At 39.0% G+C, this 19,001-nt stretch overlaps 1 protein-coding gene across 1 annotated transcript in view; it reads right to left on the bottom strand.

Annotated features, from left to right (window-relative positions):
- The window catches only part of nrxn2b (neurexin 2b), a 70,393-nt gene that overhangs the window by 29,833 nt on the left and 21,559 nt on the right, over positions 1-19,001 (bottom strand). Inside the window, exons 5-8 of the mRNA XM_067400339.1 lie at positions 13,780-13,941; positions 11,942-12,380; positions 10,098-10,481; positions 6,104-6,307 (exon numbers count right to left, since the gene is read on the bottom strand). Of these exons, the coding sequence (XP_067256440.1) occupies positions 6,104-6,307; positions 10,098-10,481; positions 11,942-12,380; positions 13,780-13,941 (1,189 nt within the window). The remainder of the gene's footprint in view (positions 1-6,103; positions 6,308-10,097; positions 10,482-11,941; positions 12,381-13,779; positions 13,942-19,001) is intronic.

Raw genomic sequence — 19,001 nt, 5'->3', positions numbered from 1 at the left:
TTCCGGGAAACATGCAAGCATCTTCTGAAGGGCAGTACTGAATGAAAAAAAAAATGATATTCAAGCGAAATAAGAAAAAGTTGGACCTTTTCATCCTGTTCAAAAGTTTTTACCCCTCGGCTCTTAATGCATCGTGTTTCCTTCTGGAGCATCAGTGAATGTTTGAACCTTTTTTAATAGTTGAGTTTGAGTCTCTCAGTTGTCCTCAGTATGAGAAGATGGATCTCAAAATCATTCAGTCACTGCTGGAAAGGGTTCAAAATGCAGAAGATGCTGGAAAACTGATGAATCTGCAGGAGCTGGAGGATTTTTCTGAAGAACAGAGCTCAGTTTAACTGCTCAGGACAAACAAGAGACTCATGAACAACCATCACAAAACACACAAACAGTCGTGGATCATCAGGAAACCACACACAGTATTAAGAATCAATGCTTCACATACTTATGAATGGGGTTATTTTAATAAATTCAGCTATTGTTTTGTCTTGTGAACTAAATGCAAACATCTTTTGTGTAAAATATCTTACTCAGACAGTACTAAACAAAAAATAACATGCATTTTTTATGATCTCTCTTATTTTGTTAAAAATTTTGCACATTTTCACTAATTCTGCAAGTGCTTCACATACTTTTTCTTGAAACTGTATATACATTGAGTAATTCTGTGTCTAATCAACCAAATTTTAGAAACTTCCCCAGCTCAATTTTTTGATTTTGTTAATATTTTTCTGTAGAAAGACAAACTTAAATATTGATGAAAGCCAAAATATCAAACATCACAGATGAATATTTACTGAATAATCCACTGTTTTGTAGACGAGTGTCAAAATGACCATTTTCACCTGAGATTTGGATTAGAGGAGTGTAAAATGACTTTATAAAGATGGCAGCATCATTATTTTATTTCTACACAGAGATTGGTAGATCTATTAGTGAAATCTGTTGACTTTATCAATCTGTGTTTCATTATATGCCAACAGAGACAGTTCAAACATGGCAAAAAGATAAAGAAGATATCTTAATATCCGTTTAGATTCTGGTTCTTAACAAACTTTCCTTTCGGTATCTTCATTTTAAAGGCCCTCAATGGTTCAATCCCAGAGATATGGAGATCTCAATGTGATTTCATGTCCAAATTGTTGAATTTTACCCATTTTCAGTGGTCAAGAACCAGATGTAGGTAACTTTTTAAATAGTATTTGATGAAACTGTGTATTTGAACTCTTGGTGGCTTCAGAAGCTGTTAAAATGAACAAAATCCCATCTTTCAAATATCCCTAAAACTGATTCAAGAATAGATTCTTATCAATACACTTTTGAGAGCAAGTTAATGTGCCTCAACTGAACCATTTTCAGTGGATTTTTGGTACTCGGAGAGTTATGATTTATGCACTTCTTTTGATAGAGGGAAACAAGATACATTTCTAGTTTAAACATTAATTATTCTTCAGATATTCCTCTTTAAACACAACAAGTATCAGCTGTGTGCGAAGTGAAGCACATTTGGTTTTCAATCACTGAAAATGGGTAAAATTCAACAATTTGATCATGGAGCTGCTTTGAGATCTTCATATCTATGGGACTGAACTATATAGAGCCTTGAAAATGAAGATTTCTAAAGGAAAGTTTATCAATAATGAAAATCTAGAAGGATATTAAGATATCTTGAATACTTTTAGAGTTTCAGGCATGCAAACTTTGGAAAAGGAGTATTTACGGCACTCAGACAGGAATGTTCTATAGAACTGAGATGATGGAAAAACACGAGATGCATTTCTAGTTTCAACATCATTTGTTCTTCAGATATTCCTCTTTAAAAGAAGAAAGCATCAGCTGTGTGTGAAGTGACCAACATTTGGTTTTTGACCACTGAAAATGTGTCCAATTGACCGGTTTACTCGTGGAGCCGCATTAAGATCCCAATATCTCTGGGATCGAACCATCGACGGACTTTAAAATGGAGATACCAAAAGGAAAGTTTGTTAAGAACCAGAATCTAAAAGGATATTAAGAGATCTTTAATACTTCTTGAGTTACAGGCATGAAAACTTGAGGCAAAAAACTCTTTAAGTGCTTTCTGCCATGTTTGAACTCTTACTGTTGGCATATAATGAAACACAGATTGATAAAGTCAAGTCAAGTCAAATTTATTTATATAGCGCTTTTACAATTGGCAATTGTTCAAAGCAGCTTTACATATTAGAAGCACAGAAAAAGGGAAGTAGTTAAAAATAAGCTGTACAACCAAGCGTGGTAATATGTAACATATACAAGATGGTGCTACATTAAGCCAATGTCGGCTGACTTCCAGGGGTGGAAAAAAATCCCTAGGAGAAAAACCCAGCGTGCTAGCACTGGGAAAAAAGTCCTAGGAGGGAAAAAACCCCTTGGAAGATATATATAATATATGTAAATGGATATGGAGATCAAAATCTGAATTATACATTTTTATTATAGAGATTAAAAATAGATTATATATAAATATATGTAAGCGGATACGGGGATTAAAAATCTGAATTATAGATGCAGCCAGAACTGGGTCTGTAGGCCCATTGTCTCCTGGCTACGAAAGTCAACAGATTTCACCAATAGATCTACCAATCTCTGTGTAGAAATAAAATAATGATGCTGCCATCTTTATAAAGTCATTTTTACACTCCAAATCTCAGGTGAAAATGGTCATTTTGACACTCGTCTACAAAACAGTGGATTATTCAGTAAATATTCATCTGTGATGTTTGATATTTTGGCTTTCAATGTTTATGTTTGTCTTTCTACAGAAAAATATTAACAAAATCAAAAGTTTCCAAAATTTGGTTGATCACGGAATACCCTATATTTTGTGTGTGTGTGTGTGTGAGTGTGTGTGTGTGTGTGTGTGTGTGTGTGTGTGTGTGTGTGTGTGTGTGTGTGTGTGTGTGTGTGTGTGTGTGTGTGTGTGTGTGCTTTTGTTTATATTACATTGTGGGGACCAAATGTCCCCATGATGTAATATAAACCTGAGTTCACCTACATCGTGGGGACCAGCCAGCGGTCCCCACAATGTAAATGGGTTTATAAATCATATAGAATGAGTTTTTGTGAAAAAGTAAAAGTTTGCACAGTTTCCTGTGAGGGTTAGGTTTAGGGGTAGGGGCAGGGTAGGGGGATAGAATGTACAGTTTGTTCAGTGTAAAATGCATTGAAGTCTATGGAAAGTCCCCACAATTCACAAAAACAAACATGTGTGTGTGTGTGTGTGTGAGTGAGTGTGAGTGTGTACTTGTTTTGATATACATTTGAAGACCAAATGTGCTCACTTATATTGTGAAACATTGACTGGCCATCACTAGTTTTAAATCAGCCTAAAGAGGTCTTTATTTAAATCTAGTGATGATCACATGTTTCTGTGATGAGTGTGTGTGTGTGTGTGTGTGTGTGTGTGTGTGTTGTAGGCATAATAAACGAGTTGAACCACTTACTGAGGTTACAGTCTATCCTGATACAGTCTGGTGGGAGAGAGAGTGAGATGGTGAGATCAAATTAAAGAAAAGACAGAGAGAGACAGAAAACATTTCACATCCTTCAAAGTTCATTCTGCAGAGCATCTCAGAGCACCATCCGGGGACACACGTCGAGTCAGAGACACCCTTTCCCTCCCGCGCTCACCGCGGCGCTGACCCGTCCAGCAGATGACCCGCTCTGAACCGCTCGTGCTCACCAACACTGCACCATTAGTCAACACTCGTTCCTAATTACCCGAGGGTTAGTGGAAATGCAGCTGTCAGTTCATATGAAGCTACTGTATCATATCTGAAACATGGATTTCTAAATGATCAAATCTTTGTCTCCTCCAGTCCTGCTGTCTCTGACTGATAGTTTAGACTTCTATCAAGTAAAGTCCTGTAGTTTAATTGTACAAACGCTCTTCACGTTTCTTTCTGCTGTGAAATCTTTATCAAGTAAACGCAAGAATTACTGAAGCAGCTTCAATGTATAAACTGACTGTAATCTGCATAATTAATTTAACATCTCTTTCTGCTCACAGAATACAATCATTTACACTCCAATCATGATTTTCTGTCCATTAACATATTAGCTAAGCAGTCATGAAATGTGTGGGATCAGGGAGAGTTAACAGGTGTGTTTCTGTCATCAGTAAAGCGGGAGGAGAGGGATCATCTTCAGCTGTGACCGGTGGGAAAGGGTTCGCTGCACACCTCAGCCGTCTCAACACGTCTACATTCAGCTACTTAAATGTGTCATGAAAGCCAATCCACAGCTTCAGGTCAAACGCTGCGGTCTCTGTCTCCACCTGCTGGCCGGAGGCTGTAACTGCAGCTGTCAGGCTGAGGTGCGTCTCAGTGCGTCAACCGCCACAGAATAGTGATGGCAAACCGCCAGAGACCGGCTCACGGCCGACAAACACGGGTGTCAGGAATCAGCGGGATATGCATTCATGTGCTGGGGCTTTAGAGCTTTATTTCAAAGCGGTTTCACAGGATGAATTTTGAATGGTGATTACTAAAATGTGTGATGGGATTAAAAGGCAATAAATAAGACTTTATCACTGCAATCTGATTGATCTGTGGTGCCGAGGGTGATCAGGACCGAAGGAGGTTTGTTCGGCGTGAGCCGGTCTCTCTGGCCGTTGGCCGCAGGGCCGCAGACAGACACGCATTGAAGGGACGGAAGGTTCCGGGTGAATGAGAGAGAGAGAGATGATCGAGTTTCTCTCCCACCATGTGCTTTCCCAGGATGCACCGCTGCCCTGTCCGTGAGAATCACCGCCGTCCACCAGACCAGAGCTTCAGCTCATCACTGAACGACTGAGAACGAGACGCACTCACTGGAGAAGCAGAAGAGACTGAAACTGTGCCCTTTATTTGACACTAATGTGACCAGCAGAAACCCTGACCCATAACTGACCTGAAATAAAGAATAAAAACTTAATAAATAAATAAAAAAATATTATTTCATTGATTATAAAATAAAATATTTTTCTAATACAGTATAAATAAATAAATAAACCAGATTTTACAGCGACATGTTTTAGTTTGACCATCCCATACTTTAACTGACAATTGTATTTAAAAATCAATAAAATAATTAAATAAAAATATACAAGAAAATAGCTAAAAACATCTATATAAATTAAATATTTAGATTTATGCTTAAACAACAAAAAGTATTTACAGTAAGAACAATAAACTTTTGATTATATTTTCTATTAATAAAAATCTCATTCACTAATAATTGCAAGAATTTGTTCTTAACCTCATTCTAATGTTAATGAATTTGGAGTATTTTACTCATTTGCATAAAACACACCCATTATTTTATTAATGTTTTTTATTTATTTTTTTTATTTTCTGTTCTCAGTTTATTTTAACGTTCTAGCAATTTTGGTGTTAATATTAAAATAACTAATATTTTGAAATATAGATTTTATTCATTTTTATTTCAGTTGTAGTTTTAGTTATCTAAGTACATCTTATTATTTAAGTACAAAACTAAGTGAAAATGTTAAATGTTGCCTTGGCAACTAGCTTAAATAGTATTTTATTTTAGCTATTATCCATATAAGATTAAGATTATATTAAGATATTAATTATTAAATATTATTATTATTATTTATATAATAAGATTATTATCTATATAAGATGTAACAAATTTCCACCATGAGTTTGTGTGTGTGTGTGTGTGTGTGTGTGTGTGTGTGGTTTCAGTTGTTTCTTTATTTTTAATAATTAGAATGTATTTTAATCAAAAGAAGCATCATTATCTGTTGGTGAAAGCGTTCATACGCACACGTGTGGTTAGTGAACAAAACCCAATGTCTTACACAATATTACACAATTCTGCTTCTCAAGTAAACACATCTTGTTTTAAAGATTTTTTTACTGTAAAAACAGGTGTAAAACACTGAATATATTTTATATATATTGAATATATTGACATTTTCAATAAATCCCTAAAGGTATTTTGCAGCCCTGAAATAGAGGCGTTTGCCGCCCTCTGCTGGTGGACGGTGTGACTGGCAGGCAGGGCGAGATCCGTCTGACAGAGAGGACACGACAGGGGAGAGAACAGAAGCCTCTGAGGGCAGAGACGGGCGGGTTACCGAGGTTGACGGTGAGTTTGACCCGTCCTCCGTCCAGCTCCAGCCGCAGCGTGTCGGCCGACTCTTTGGAGGTGGTGGCCATGAGCAGCCCGTACGCCCGCTGGGACATGAAGCGCAGGGCCACGTCCTCCGCCTCCGTGTGCATGGAGCTGGGCATGATGATCTTCAGATACATGCTGCCATCGTAGCTCAACACCGTCGCCTCTGTGGACACACACACACACACACACACACACACACACACACACACACACACACACACACACACACACACACACACACACACAGTGACTAAATGAGTAAAGCTTGATGACAAACTTTGAAGCTGGCTTGACAAAGACAAACCAGAAAGTTTGAAAACTTTTTAAAAGCTTGAAGTTTGAAGGTAGATAGATAGATAGATAGATAGATAGATAGATAGATAGATAGATAGATAGATAGATAGATAGATAGATAGATAGATAGATAGATAGATAGATAGATAGATAGATAGATAGATAAATGCATGTTGATAGCATGATTTAACATCTAGGTAGCATGTTTTAACACTGATAACATTAATTAGCATTTTGCTAGCATGAATTATCATTTTGTTAGCATGTTAACATGAATTAACATGTTGCTAGTATGTTTTAAAACATTGTTAACATGAATTAGCATATTGCTAACACGTTTTAATGTTGTTAGAATGAATTAGCATTTTGCTAGCATGATTTAGCATTTTTTGCTAGCATGGTTTAACACAATGCTATCATGTTGTTTTAACATTTTTAAGATGAATTAGCATGTTTGCTAAAATAATATAGCATGTTAGCATGTTTGAAACATTAATTAGCATTTGGCTAACATGATTTAGCATATAGCTACCACTAATTAGCATTTTGCTAACATGAATTAACATGTTGATAACATGATTTAGCACATTGTTATAATAACTTAACATGTTGTTAACATGTTTTATCACATTAGCATTTTGTTAACATGTTTTAACATAAATTAACATGTTGCTAGCATGTTTTAATGTTGTTAAGATGAATTAGCATGTTGTTAGCATTATTTAACATTTTGTTAGCATGATTGACCATGTTGCTAACATGTTTTAACACATTACTATCATGTTGTTTTAACATTGTTAGGATGAATTAGCATTTAGCTAACATAATATAGCATGTTACATATTTTAACATGAATTAGCATTTTGCTATCATGATTTAGCATATTCCTAACATTAATTAGCATATTGCTAGCATTAATTAACATGTTTCTAGCATGATTTAGCACATTACTTGTTTTAACATGTTAGCATTACTTAATGTTGCTAGCATGTTTTAGCTTGAATTACATGTTTATAACCAGAATTACCATGTTGTTAGCATAAATTAGCATTTTGCTAGCATGATTTAACATGATTTAACATGTCCTAAGCTAGTTGCCAGGCTTTGTTAGAGAAAGAAGATTAAACACTATTAGTTTTGACCCCCTCAGTGAAAGTGTGTGGGGCTTTTATGATTTGTAATCTTCATTTTAGGAAAACCAGAAGATAGAACAGCCCGAGTCAGAACATGTTTGGTGGATGTAGCTTCACAGCTGTGGGAGGAGATACTGCAAACCTAATGATGACGAGGCAGACGCTACAGACACATTAACACCATCATGTCTTCTGCAGTGTAATACTGTCAGCTGACTCTTGGTGGCAGTAAAGCGCCGCTTTAAATCTGCTCATAATCACCCTCACACAGATCCTGCAACATGACACAAACAGCTTTCACTTCACAGCACAACATCTGGCTGTTAAACAGATGAAAATAAATATGTTTAATAAAACAAACTGGCCTCTCTTAAAGTGTTTCTGCAGCTGAAGCCAAACACCACTGAACACCACCTGCTCCTCAACAAACACTAAGAGTGAAGCTACAGAGACGGAGTATTCTCCGTGTAAATCCGCTGAGCTCAATGGTGTCTGGGTTCGAATAGCTTCAGAGCTGTGAGTCGGGCTGATATCAGAGGCGTGTGTCTGTAAGCGCTTCCGTCGCCCGCGAGACGAGCAGCTTTCGCACCAGCTGGTGTCGTTAAAGGCGGCACAGATGGTTCTGGCGAGCATCGCTGCTCCGGTGCTTTTCCCAGCTCGTGACACCGGCTCTTTCCCCGCCAACATGAATCAGGAAACGACACACGGAGCGTCTGAAGAGCGCTGGTGGAGCGAGGCCGCGGGGAATGAAGCGCAAACACTGAAAAACTCTGATAAAAGCGTCACGGATGCTAAATATAACAGCTGAAAGATGTAGGAGATTCACACGGGTCAGACCTCAATGTGAGGCAAAATGAGTCACACATGTCACCCTTTCTGATTTTTATGGAATATCAGTGTTTATTCTAAATGATTTATTGGTTCACATCATCATTATTGTGTTAAACTCATGTTCCTCATAATCTTGAATCAGAATATCTTCCTCTTGCAGCATCTCTTCTCTTCTCTGATGATGAGGGCGGGGCAACCTGTCACTCACATGAGATCCACCAATAGCAAACCATCCAATCAATTACAGAATCAAGCCCCGCCCTACATTTGTTCTTGTTTGAGAAGCGTTTCACACTCATATATGTAAATATATACTTATTCAGTGTTTCTACAGGTTTCATCAAATCTAATTTAATGCTTTTTAATGCCAATTATTAATTTTTGAATGCCATATATATATATATATATATATATATATATATATATATATATATATATATATATATATATCGGTAAATGTCTGTAGATGATGTCATACGGCAATTAGAATATTCCCATTCTGCCAAGTGTCAGCTCTTTACGTTTGTTTGCTTCTCTGCTGCTACCCTTTTGCTCATATTAATATATTTTAATACAGCCAAATTCCCCATAAAATTATTTCATCTATATATTATTCTGTTTTTGTTGTCAGACAATATGAAAGGTGACTGAAACACGGCCCATTAAGACTTCATACAGGGCTCGACATTAAGCCTTGTCATTCACGATTCTTGTACGATGCATGTAAAATGTATGATTCATCTTTCATTTTAAATTCTTAAATTTGATCAATACATTTCATTAGAATAAGTTACCAATCAAATTAAATAATTACAATAAAATAAATTACAACTGCATTAAATAATTTTATGGGATTGTAAGAAATGTCAGTAGGTGGCGTCAAGTAACCGTTTTAATAAGTGAGTCATTCATTCAAACGATTCATTCCAATGGCTGATTCATTCAAGAATGAAGCAGTTGTTTATGAACGGACACTGAATCTTTGACTCAATCGATTCATTCAAAACGCTGAATCATTCAGTAATGAAAACAAGGCTGAGTGTTGCGCTATAGTTCTGCTCTGATCTTTGTTTGAAACTATTTTTGCTGCTAAAATAGAACAATGTAAGTTTCTTCGTTTTGTTTGTTCACTGACATCCTCAACTGAATGCGCTGCTCCTCTCAGCCACTCACTGAACAGCAGACGCAGATACGCCAGCGGCAGGAAAGCAGGATCTTGTGCTCGTGCGGCAGTACCAGCGAGTCTCAGAAGCTAGATCAGGTTAACAACTATATTCGTCATAATGCGCTTACTTGGAAAAAAGTCACAAAAGGGGTCTGAAAAGTTGCTAAGTTGGCAACACTGATTCAACCTTCCGTCTCCTGGTCCGGCAATTACCAAACTGAGTTATCAATTATGAAGGCTATATTCAATATAAACCGGTATTATTTTCCTTCAAAACTATCTAAAAAAAATTAATGCCTGCAGGAAGAAAATTTAACGGTTTTTAATGCCATTTAAGGCCTCAGTTTTTGCAAAATCCATTTAATGACTTAGTCATGCCCCACAGATACTCTGATATATGCTCTTATTTGCTCTTACTTGTCTTTCATTCATGTTTGATAGGTATTGTAAAGGTAATGTTTGAACATTTGTTTGTTTGTTTGTGGCGGAGCCTGTGAGATTGTACAGGTAACCAGCCCAGGCTCTCTTACCGATCTCACAGTTGCTGCCCAGGTATCCGGTGCCGGTGCAGTCACAGATGTAGCGGTTCCAGCCCTCCTTGCACTGCCCTCCGTTGGCACAGGGGGCGCTGCTGCACCTCTTCTGAAGCTCCCGCGTGCAGAAGCTGCTGACGCCCGGAGCGCTCTGGATCTCGGCAAGACGCCGCACGTCTCGGCTCTTCCCATCGATGAAGAGGTCACGCACGCAGCCCACGTAGCCGTAGTTGAGCAGCGCGGTCCAGACCTCGGGCGGCAGGATCAGGCCCTGCCGCGTCTCCGGTAAACCGCCCAGATACATGTCGCTGTCCAAGTCCAGGATCTCACTGCCCTCGTTGGAGCTGAAGGGAATCGAGCGGCTGTTGACCGAGATGGAGCCTGACGAGAAGAAGAAGACGTGCATGAGCGATGTGTGTTGGTGTGAGCCTGTACTTCTGCTCTCTCGCTAGATCATAGAGATTTATGACTTACTCTTAATTGTCTATTAAACTGCAATTACAGAACTGCTGGACTTTCTTCCCCACAGGACTCACACCCACCTCCTCTAGTCTTACACTCCATTAGCCAATTACAGCAAATGGATGCAGCCTTTGGCATCGCTGCATCTCGTTTGACACGCTTTAGGAGCGAAAACTGCAGGAGACAATCCTCTAGATCCGGGATTCCCAAACCTTACTGTACGCCGAACACCTTTGGCATTAAATATTTACCGTTCTATGATGCTGGCTAGTGACATGGAGGAAAACATCAAATATTTAAACATTGTTGTGTTTTATTTTGATTGTTTTTTTATTTTTTAAATTTAACATATATTTACTATGCGTACACTAAACTGTGACCATCCAGGTGAATGTGATTTCACCAAATACAACATCTTTGTTGATCCTGGAACAACATTTCAATCAACCAATAAAATTTGAGGGACAAGTTTACCATTCATGTCAAGTTTAGGGTTAGGTGCTTCCACAACAGTGTTATTCAGCTATCATTTCCCTCTGATTTTAGGAATAAGTTATGGGTAGGGTTAGGTTTAGGTTTAAAATGTTAGGACTACATTTTCAGATAGGAATGTTGTAACTTCTTTCACTAGTTGAATTAACTCTTCTCATCTTGAATTTCATCTTCAAAATCATCTTGAATGTTGAATTTTCAATAGAATTGAAAAACATCATAAGCTTAATATATTGATTTTTGTTTGAGCTCACCATTATGGTGATCGGTGTTTCTTTTGGTTGGGCACTTTGAACTTCATTTATATTATTAGAATTATCTTCCAATCGATGCAGCAAGAAATCACAGAGATTTGGTTTCAAAGGAAGGGAAGTAATAAATAGGTTGCTCTTAAAATGACCCAACTTCTAAATCATTAACTATTTTTCATGTCATCAAAATTTTCTCACTAACACTTGTCATAAACACCATGTAAAACTTTTAATCAGGTTGATATAATCCCTCTATGTTTGTGAAAATATCTTGTGATTGACCATGCTTGAGTCACACACAGACTTCAATGGTAACAACGGTAGCTATCATAAGTCAATTATCCAGTACTCTCTACAGATCTTTTTTAGTTACTAGAACTGTAAGTGAACTATATTAACTAAGCATTTCTCAGTACAACATACTGTTCCTATTTCACTTAGTTGTTTTAAGGCAATCGGTTTGCATGTTTTTTTAAGTAAGTCTAACTAATTAGATTTTACAGTATATGTGGCGAATCTCAACTGCCTGCTTGTTTATTTCATTGCAAAATGTATTGCACAGCTCTTTATTTACAGCTGGATGTACGAGTACCCACACATATACATCAAACTGCAGCGTGAGCCTATTTTCCTCACCTCTCCGTCCTTCCCTCTGGAAGTCCACATGGCACCATTCGCCGTCGTTGACCTTCTTGTTGCTGGTCTTGAGTTTGATGCTCCCCGAGCCCATGTCCATCAGCAGGTACAGAAACCCGTCCAGCAGCTCCATGGCGAAATAATCGGTCTTCATCTCGCGTCCCGGCCGCTGCTCCTTCGAGCTCTGTGGTTTCCCGTGGCTGAACAGCAGGAGTCCGCTGGGCTCGGTGGTGCGGAAATCAAAGGAAATGGAGCTGGTCTTCTTGGTGTCCCAGCGCGGCAGGGCGATGAAGGACTCGGCTGTCTCGAAGGTCACGGGGTCGAGGGCCGCCACGTCCTCGCAGCGGAACACCAGGTCGCCGTGCAGACTGATCTTGGGGTCTCTCTCGATGGCCAGACGGGACAGCTCGAGCTTGAAGTCATTGTTCTTGTAGACGACCTACAGGGGGCGACAGGGAAGTTCGTTGACCTCATGTTGTGTTCCAGCCATTTTGATCAAAGGCCCTTTCAAGGAAAGTCTGTTCACTCGGCAGCCATATTTGTAAGGCCTCTGGGCAGTTATCTCGGGCATCCATGACCAAGTCCTATCTACTTCACCAATCAGCGATGGACACTTTTATTGAGAAGGCGGGACTTATTCCTCCATATTGTGCATTACACTTTCTCCCATTCATAATTAATATGAGTCCACCATCTTTGTACATATCTATAGTTTTTGTTTTGTCTCAAAAAGGAGATTATTTTTCCTGAAAATGCTAGTTAATGTTATCGCAATGGACTACAACTTTCTGACTTTGCTCACACAGGGTTTAACAACTTCCAAAATAATCATTTTGATAATAATTTTGTACTTTTTTAGGGGTTCCCCCCCCCCCACTGTTACACTTGTGGTGTTCCCGGGTGAAATGACCAACCTACAAAAAACTGCTTATGAATCTCTGGTTATGCTTTGTTATTTCATTTCTTTTTGGAGCTGATTGATCATAGGCTTCATTGATCTGAGCTGACGCAAAAAAAAAAAAAATGATGTAGAAACAATTTTTTATCAGAAATTGCAAATAAATTTTACAATTAATTACAAAGAAATGGCAAGAAACATTGAATTAAAGATGAAATTCTGAAGTAGTACTATTTCAGTTTTTCTACACTGTAAAAAGTAATACGCTATATCTACTCCATACAATTTTGGCAACAAATTACAAGCAATATTATTAATTAAATTCAACAAATAGAATTGAGTTAGAATTAATCAAATTAATTCCTTAAATGTGAACCATTTAAAATGAGTAAAATTTAAGTAATATTTAAACAAAAATATCTGAATAACAGACAGTGTCAAAGATGAATTAAGAACTCTTTATTTTTTATGGCAATAATAAATAAATAAATATTACTCATTTTAAATGGTTGACATTTAAGGAATTAATTTGATTTGACATTGAAGGAAAGAGAAACGTGAATTAACAGAAGTTTAGATGTTGATTTTATTGAAAGTGTGATCAGTGTTTTATTTGGTTGGGCAGTTTGCTTTTTATGTCAGTTTGTGGTTTTTGTAATGGTGTTTTTTTTAAATAGTTGACTTTTAAGGAATTAATTTGATTAATTCTAACTCAATTCTTATATGTTGAGTTTAATTAATAATATTGCTTGTAATCTGTTGCTACAATTTTATTGAGTGGATATACCGCATTACTTTTTTACAGCGCACTTCAAAACTGCATGTTTAATTCAATGTGTTACTCACTCGATATTATTTGTATTCACATACTAGCAATACCGAGTTAAGACTGCTTCTACACCAAATGTTTTCAGCTGACGGCGAGAGCAGGTGGACTCACGTCTTTCAGGCAGCCCATGAAGTTGTTGCTGACCGGAGATCCGGGAAGATCCGCCGTGTTCGGGCTTCCCCCGATATAGAAGAAGTCATCGGATCCCAGCATGGTGTAATCCTCCTGCGTGTAACCGGTGGTGGTCAGAATACCATCCACCGATATAGTGACCTGAAGGTGGGCGCGCGAGAGAAAGAGAGAGACAGGGAGAGGTTTTCCCGAGGAGAAACAGAAAGAGAGGAGAGAGGAGAGAAAGAGACTGGATTACAGAGTCATTGTGGTTGCGCTGGTTCCTACTCTGAGTGTCTCTAGCGGCGGCTCCGGGTGCGAGGAAACGCTTCTTCACAGAGCAGTTGAAGCGGCTCAGAACACACAACTATCGACTGCCAGGACCAGATTCATCCCAGTTTAATAAAGCTGATCTGACACCAAACCACAATCTCTCTGTTGACCCTGACTGACAAAAATGTGCTTCTGATTACATTACATGAAGAGAAATGTGAAGGACAGCTCATATCAGTGTCACGTTAGTACTAGTCTTTGTTAATATTTCGAAATAGTTTTGATTGTGATATTTTCCGTTTTCATTTGACTCAATGTTTGTGTGTCTGAATATCATGTCAGTAGAGCGTTTATCTCTATTGCCTTTTTCTAAAGAGCGTCACACCAGTGAATGATTCGGATTCTGATTGGCTGTCATTGTTCTTATCAATCATGAGCTGGAAAACTTACCCTGTTCTTTAGTTCTTTAGAACAACTTTTATAACTGTACCTTTTTTGTTATAGTCCTTGCTGTGAACGAGGCTTCAACATTCTCTTTCATCATAACATTAAATCATTTGTAACCGCTTTAACTTAGACCCAAAACACAATTACAGAAGGTTTTCTCTCTCTCTCAGTCATAAATGATGTAAATGCACGAGTGTTACATCTCAGCAGCTGCCGCCGTGTAAGACAGAGAAGCCGAAGCTCTTTGATAACCCACTCCACGTCTCTCCAGCAGTTTTAACACATTTTCCTCCTAAACCTCTGATTGAGAGCGGAGGGAGATGGCAAACTCTGTAACGATCGACAAACCTGTGTTTACTTCACTGTGTTTGCTATTAAAACGATTTGTCAGGATCATTCACATGTTGAATGTTAATTATGTTTTGCCCTTTCTGACTGAACGTGTCCAATTAAAACCTGCGCTGATAAAGGTTGACGCAGACGACTTTATCCGTCAATTCCTGTTTTTATGCAGCGTCTGTCACACACAAGCCAAAACGACTTCTCTTCCCAACAAAACATAAACCAGCTTCTAATGAAATATGGGCTCTGAACAGCAGCCACAGGCAATTAGCAGCTTTCTGGCTGGATTTCTCTTGATGGCACAAACTCAAAGGTCTGTCAAACCAGTGCAGGAGATGCAGATCTTCTCTTAGAGCGCTGAACAACTGCACCCTGAAGAAGCGTTTCCCAGAGCGCTCGCTCCTTCCATCACCGCATCGCGTTCGCTTTTCTCTCATTCTTCCGTACAGGCCAACACATTTTTATGTCTGCTGTCGTACTCTGGAGGTTTGGCCCGAGACCTCGCTGAACGGACCTCGTCATATGATCAGCATGTGAAACTTGATTCTCAGGGCTGTTTTTGTTCTGTGCACTCTTAGAAATAAAGGATCCAAAAGGCGGTTTTGCAGAAACACGACTGAAGAACCCTACAGAACCTTTCAGCGATCAGCTCTGAACATTTTAATAATCTGAAGAACCTTCTGTGCGATGGAAAGATGCCATGGATGTTAAAGATGAAGCTCCATTTAAGGTACATTTGGGATGTTCTTCGCACTTAAAGACCCCGTGATATGACGAGCCGGTTTTATTTCTTGTGTTCATGTATTTCCAAATGAAACAGCCAATAGCCTTTAGTTTGCATCACATGATTCCAGAAAAGAAAACCACATTTCATCACAAAAATGTTGCCAATTATAATAATTCAACATAATATATGTATAAAGACCCAATTTATACTATTCTTTTTATCACATCTCTGCCTACACATAATAAATTAGTGTTTGTTGACCAAACGGTTAATAAAAATATATCATTTTAGAATAAAAATCTAAAAGATTGAACAGCTCTGCACTGGAATATGGATCCAGACATGAGCTTAAAGACTCCAAACTCCAGTTTTCATTTCACGGGGTCTTTGAGAACCAGATTAAAGCATTTCAATTCCTCTCGTCTAGAAGCTTCTCTTAAAATCCATGATGCCATCTTCTGAATTTGAGATCTTCAGTAGCGTATGTCTGTGTGTGTGTGAGTGTGTGTGTGTAGTGTGTGAGTGTGTGGTCATCGGGCCTGTGTGTTTGTAAGCAGTGTCTCGTCACGCCGCTGGCATTATGACAGTGTTGGCAGCGCTCGTTTCTGGCCTCGACTCCAGCGTTATTACGATAAATAAATCATTACGGCGAGAGAGTCAACCAGCTGTCAGCCACCTGTGAGACAGACCCGCTGCGAGAGAGACAGGAACGTTAGTGACCAGAGCTTCATCTGAACCACAGCACTAACTCATGAACAGACACACCTAACACACACTGAGGTACGCACACGTTTGACATCATTTATTATGTTCAGAGAAATACCCGTGAGCTTTTATTTACAGCAGACGTCTGGCCTTGAGCGGCGAGTCTCAGCGGCCTGTTATTGTCTTATTTTCCGTCTGCATTAATGGATTCTGTTTCCCGGCGGATGCTGCTTTTCAAAACCCTCTGATTTGAACTGTGATGTAACAGCATGTTGTGAACTTCACCTGCAGAGACTCTAGATCCGTCTATATCCCAAAATAAGTCATGGTTCTTCTCATCTGAAACATGACTCATGTACTTGCAAATAACATCAAACATGCTAAACAATTAGATTGGCGCCGAATGCGAGAGAAACGCGAGCTCAAGTTTATTTCTAAGCACATTTCACACACGCCGCTAGTTTCGGTTTTACTTTAGTTGCACTTTTTGAATGTAAAAATGAATGTGACTTATGCAACTTTACATGACAGACTCCCTCTCATCGCTGTCTACAGCCAGAAATACAGACGCATGGAGCCACAAACACTGATGATGCTCGTAATTGTCTGATTTTTTCCCAGCGTCAGACACACAAACACACAACTGTGTTTTCACGAGGTTTCATCATGCACAATCGCCTCCAGTCAAAGAACACAGTTGAGAAACATTCACTGTACAGAGTCCACAACTACTGTACCACAATTTAACAGCCATGAATACTGGATTCCTGCAGTGTGACAAACACATCTGTAAAATGATAAAATACATAGTTTCTCAAATAATAGCTATAAACTCACAAAAAGTCACGTACACAACTGTTCAAAAGTTTGGGGTCATTTTTAAATCTTTCTGAAAGAGTCTCTTCTGCTCATTTTTGTGATCTAAAATACAGTAAAACAGTGAAATATTATTCCAGTGTAAATCAGCTGTTTTCTATGTGAATATATAGTAAAGTGTCATTTATTCCTGTGATCAGAGCTGAATTTTACTCCAGTCTTCAGTGTCACATGATCCTTCAGAAATCATTCTGATATGATGATTTGAAACATTTATGATTATTATCAATGTTGAAAACAGTTAATATTTTTAGGGAAACTGTCATACATATTTTTCAGGATTCTTTGATGAATAGAAAGTTCAAAAGAACAGCATTTATTTGAATCTTTTGTAACATTATAAATGTATTTTTTGATCAATTTAATGTGTTCTTGATGAATAAAAGTATAAATTTCATTGACCCCAAACTTTTGAACGGTAGTGTATAATACTTATTTACACAAAAAATAGCAGCTTCAGAAGAGGCGCATCACGTCACACAACAGGACATGTCAGTTTTGTACAGTAAATCACGTCAACGTTCCCATTTACTCTGCTAAGGCATGTTTTCTATTTTTAACCGTCCCTCAGGACTCGCCTCCAGACAAGCGTTATGTGAAGGATAGTGACGGGTATTACAATCCGCTTGTGTGCAAACACATTAAATATGCATTTAGCGCTAAACCACTGGGGAAATGATGTAATATGTGGAAAGTGATGACATGACAAGCATTTTCCACAGTCGTGTGACCCGAACACACAGCTTCATGTGATTTACAGGAAGAAAAATCACCTGTCGCTCCATTAAGAGACACTAATGCAATCAGCTGCTGTGAAGCCGCATTCGCCCTGTTGGACGCGCTGATTCCCTGTCAGACGCATCAAGCATCTACAAATATTAACACATTTGTGTTTCTATACAGGTCACATGACACAAATATACACAGATAACATTACATTCACAACACAATCACACACACACACCATCTATACAAAATAATGTTTCATTGAAGTCATGTTCATGTCTTGTCTCGTTCATAGTTTCATTGTCATGCTCTGTTTAGTTTAGTTTGCATTGTTTTCCCTGTCAACATTTGCCTTGTTCATACTTTACATGCACCTGCTTCTTGTTCCATTGATAATTTCGTCTGTGTATTTAAGCCCTTTGTTCTTTCTATTCATTGTTCGGTATTCACACATCATCCTCGTCTTTTGGATCAAGTCACGCTGCAACCGTGACAGAACACCGAACCTTGAGAAAAGACACAGAATGGATGTACCAGCTGCCATGAGCAGGATAATCGTGCCCTCAAGGACCACCTGATGTGCCTTACTCATTTTCAGACTGCTCTCTCGGTGCATTTGTTTAATATCAGCCTAAATGAGTGCAAGCCTGCCTGGAGACGGTCTTCGAGGGGCATTTGCTGAGTATGTGGAGCCCCGTCGAGGAAGAGCCCAGTCAGCCTTCACCCATGCCTGCCACAGATCAATCACAGAACCTGTCAGGTGAGTGAGCCGGCAGCAGTGTCCGTCACCGAGGGAATATCAGTAGAGTTCGACCGCATGGTTTGAAGCCCCACACACACTCCCGCTGCTGAGGCGCTACAGTAAGCTGGGTCTCAATGGAATTAATTGACGAGCTGGATGATGAAATGTTTCAAGTTCTCCCGTGTCTGCTGGTCCCGTCCAGTCTCAAGACCTCCGAGCCCTGGACCCCACCTTGGCCCTGCGACCCATTGGTTCAACGCTCCCTCGGCTCCACCATGGTCTGCCATCCTTCAGGCTCCACCGGGCTCCCTCGTCCCTCCTACCCCACCCTAGTCTATCATCACTTGGGCTCCGCCTCAGACTTCCGAGTCTCCAGTAGCCTTG

The sequence above is a fragment of the Chanodichthys erythropterus genome, chromosome 11 (assembly GCF_024489055.1).
Source record: "Chanodichthys erythropterus isolate Z2021 chromosome 11, ASM2448905v1, whole genome shotgun sequence".
NCBI lineage: Eukaryota > Metazoa > Chordata > Actinopteri > Cypriniformes > Xenocyprididae > Chanodichthys > Chanodichthys erythropterus.
Note: the sequence above shows the minus strand (reverse complement) of the source record. Positions and strands in the feature narration are given on the sequence as shown.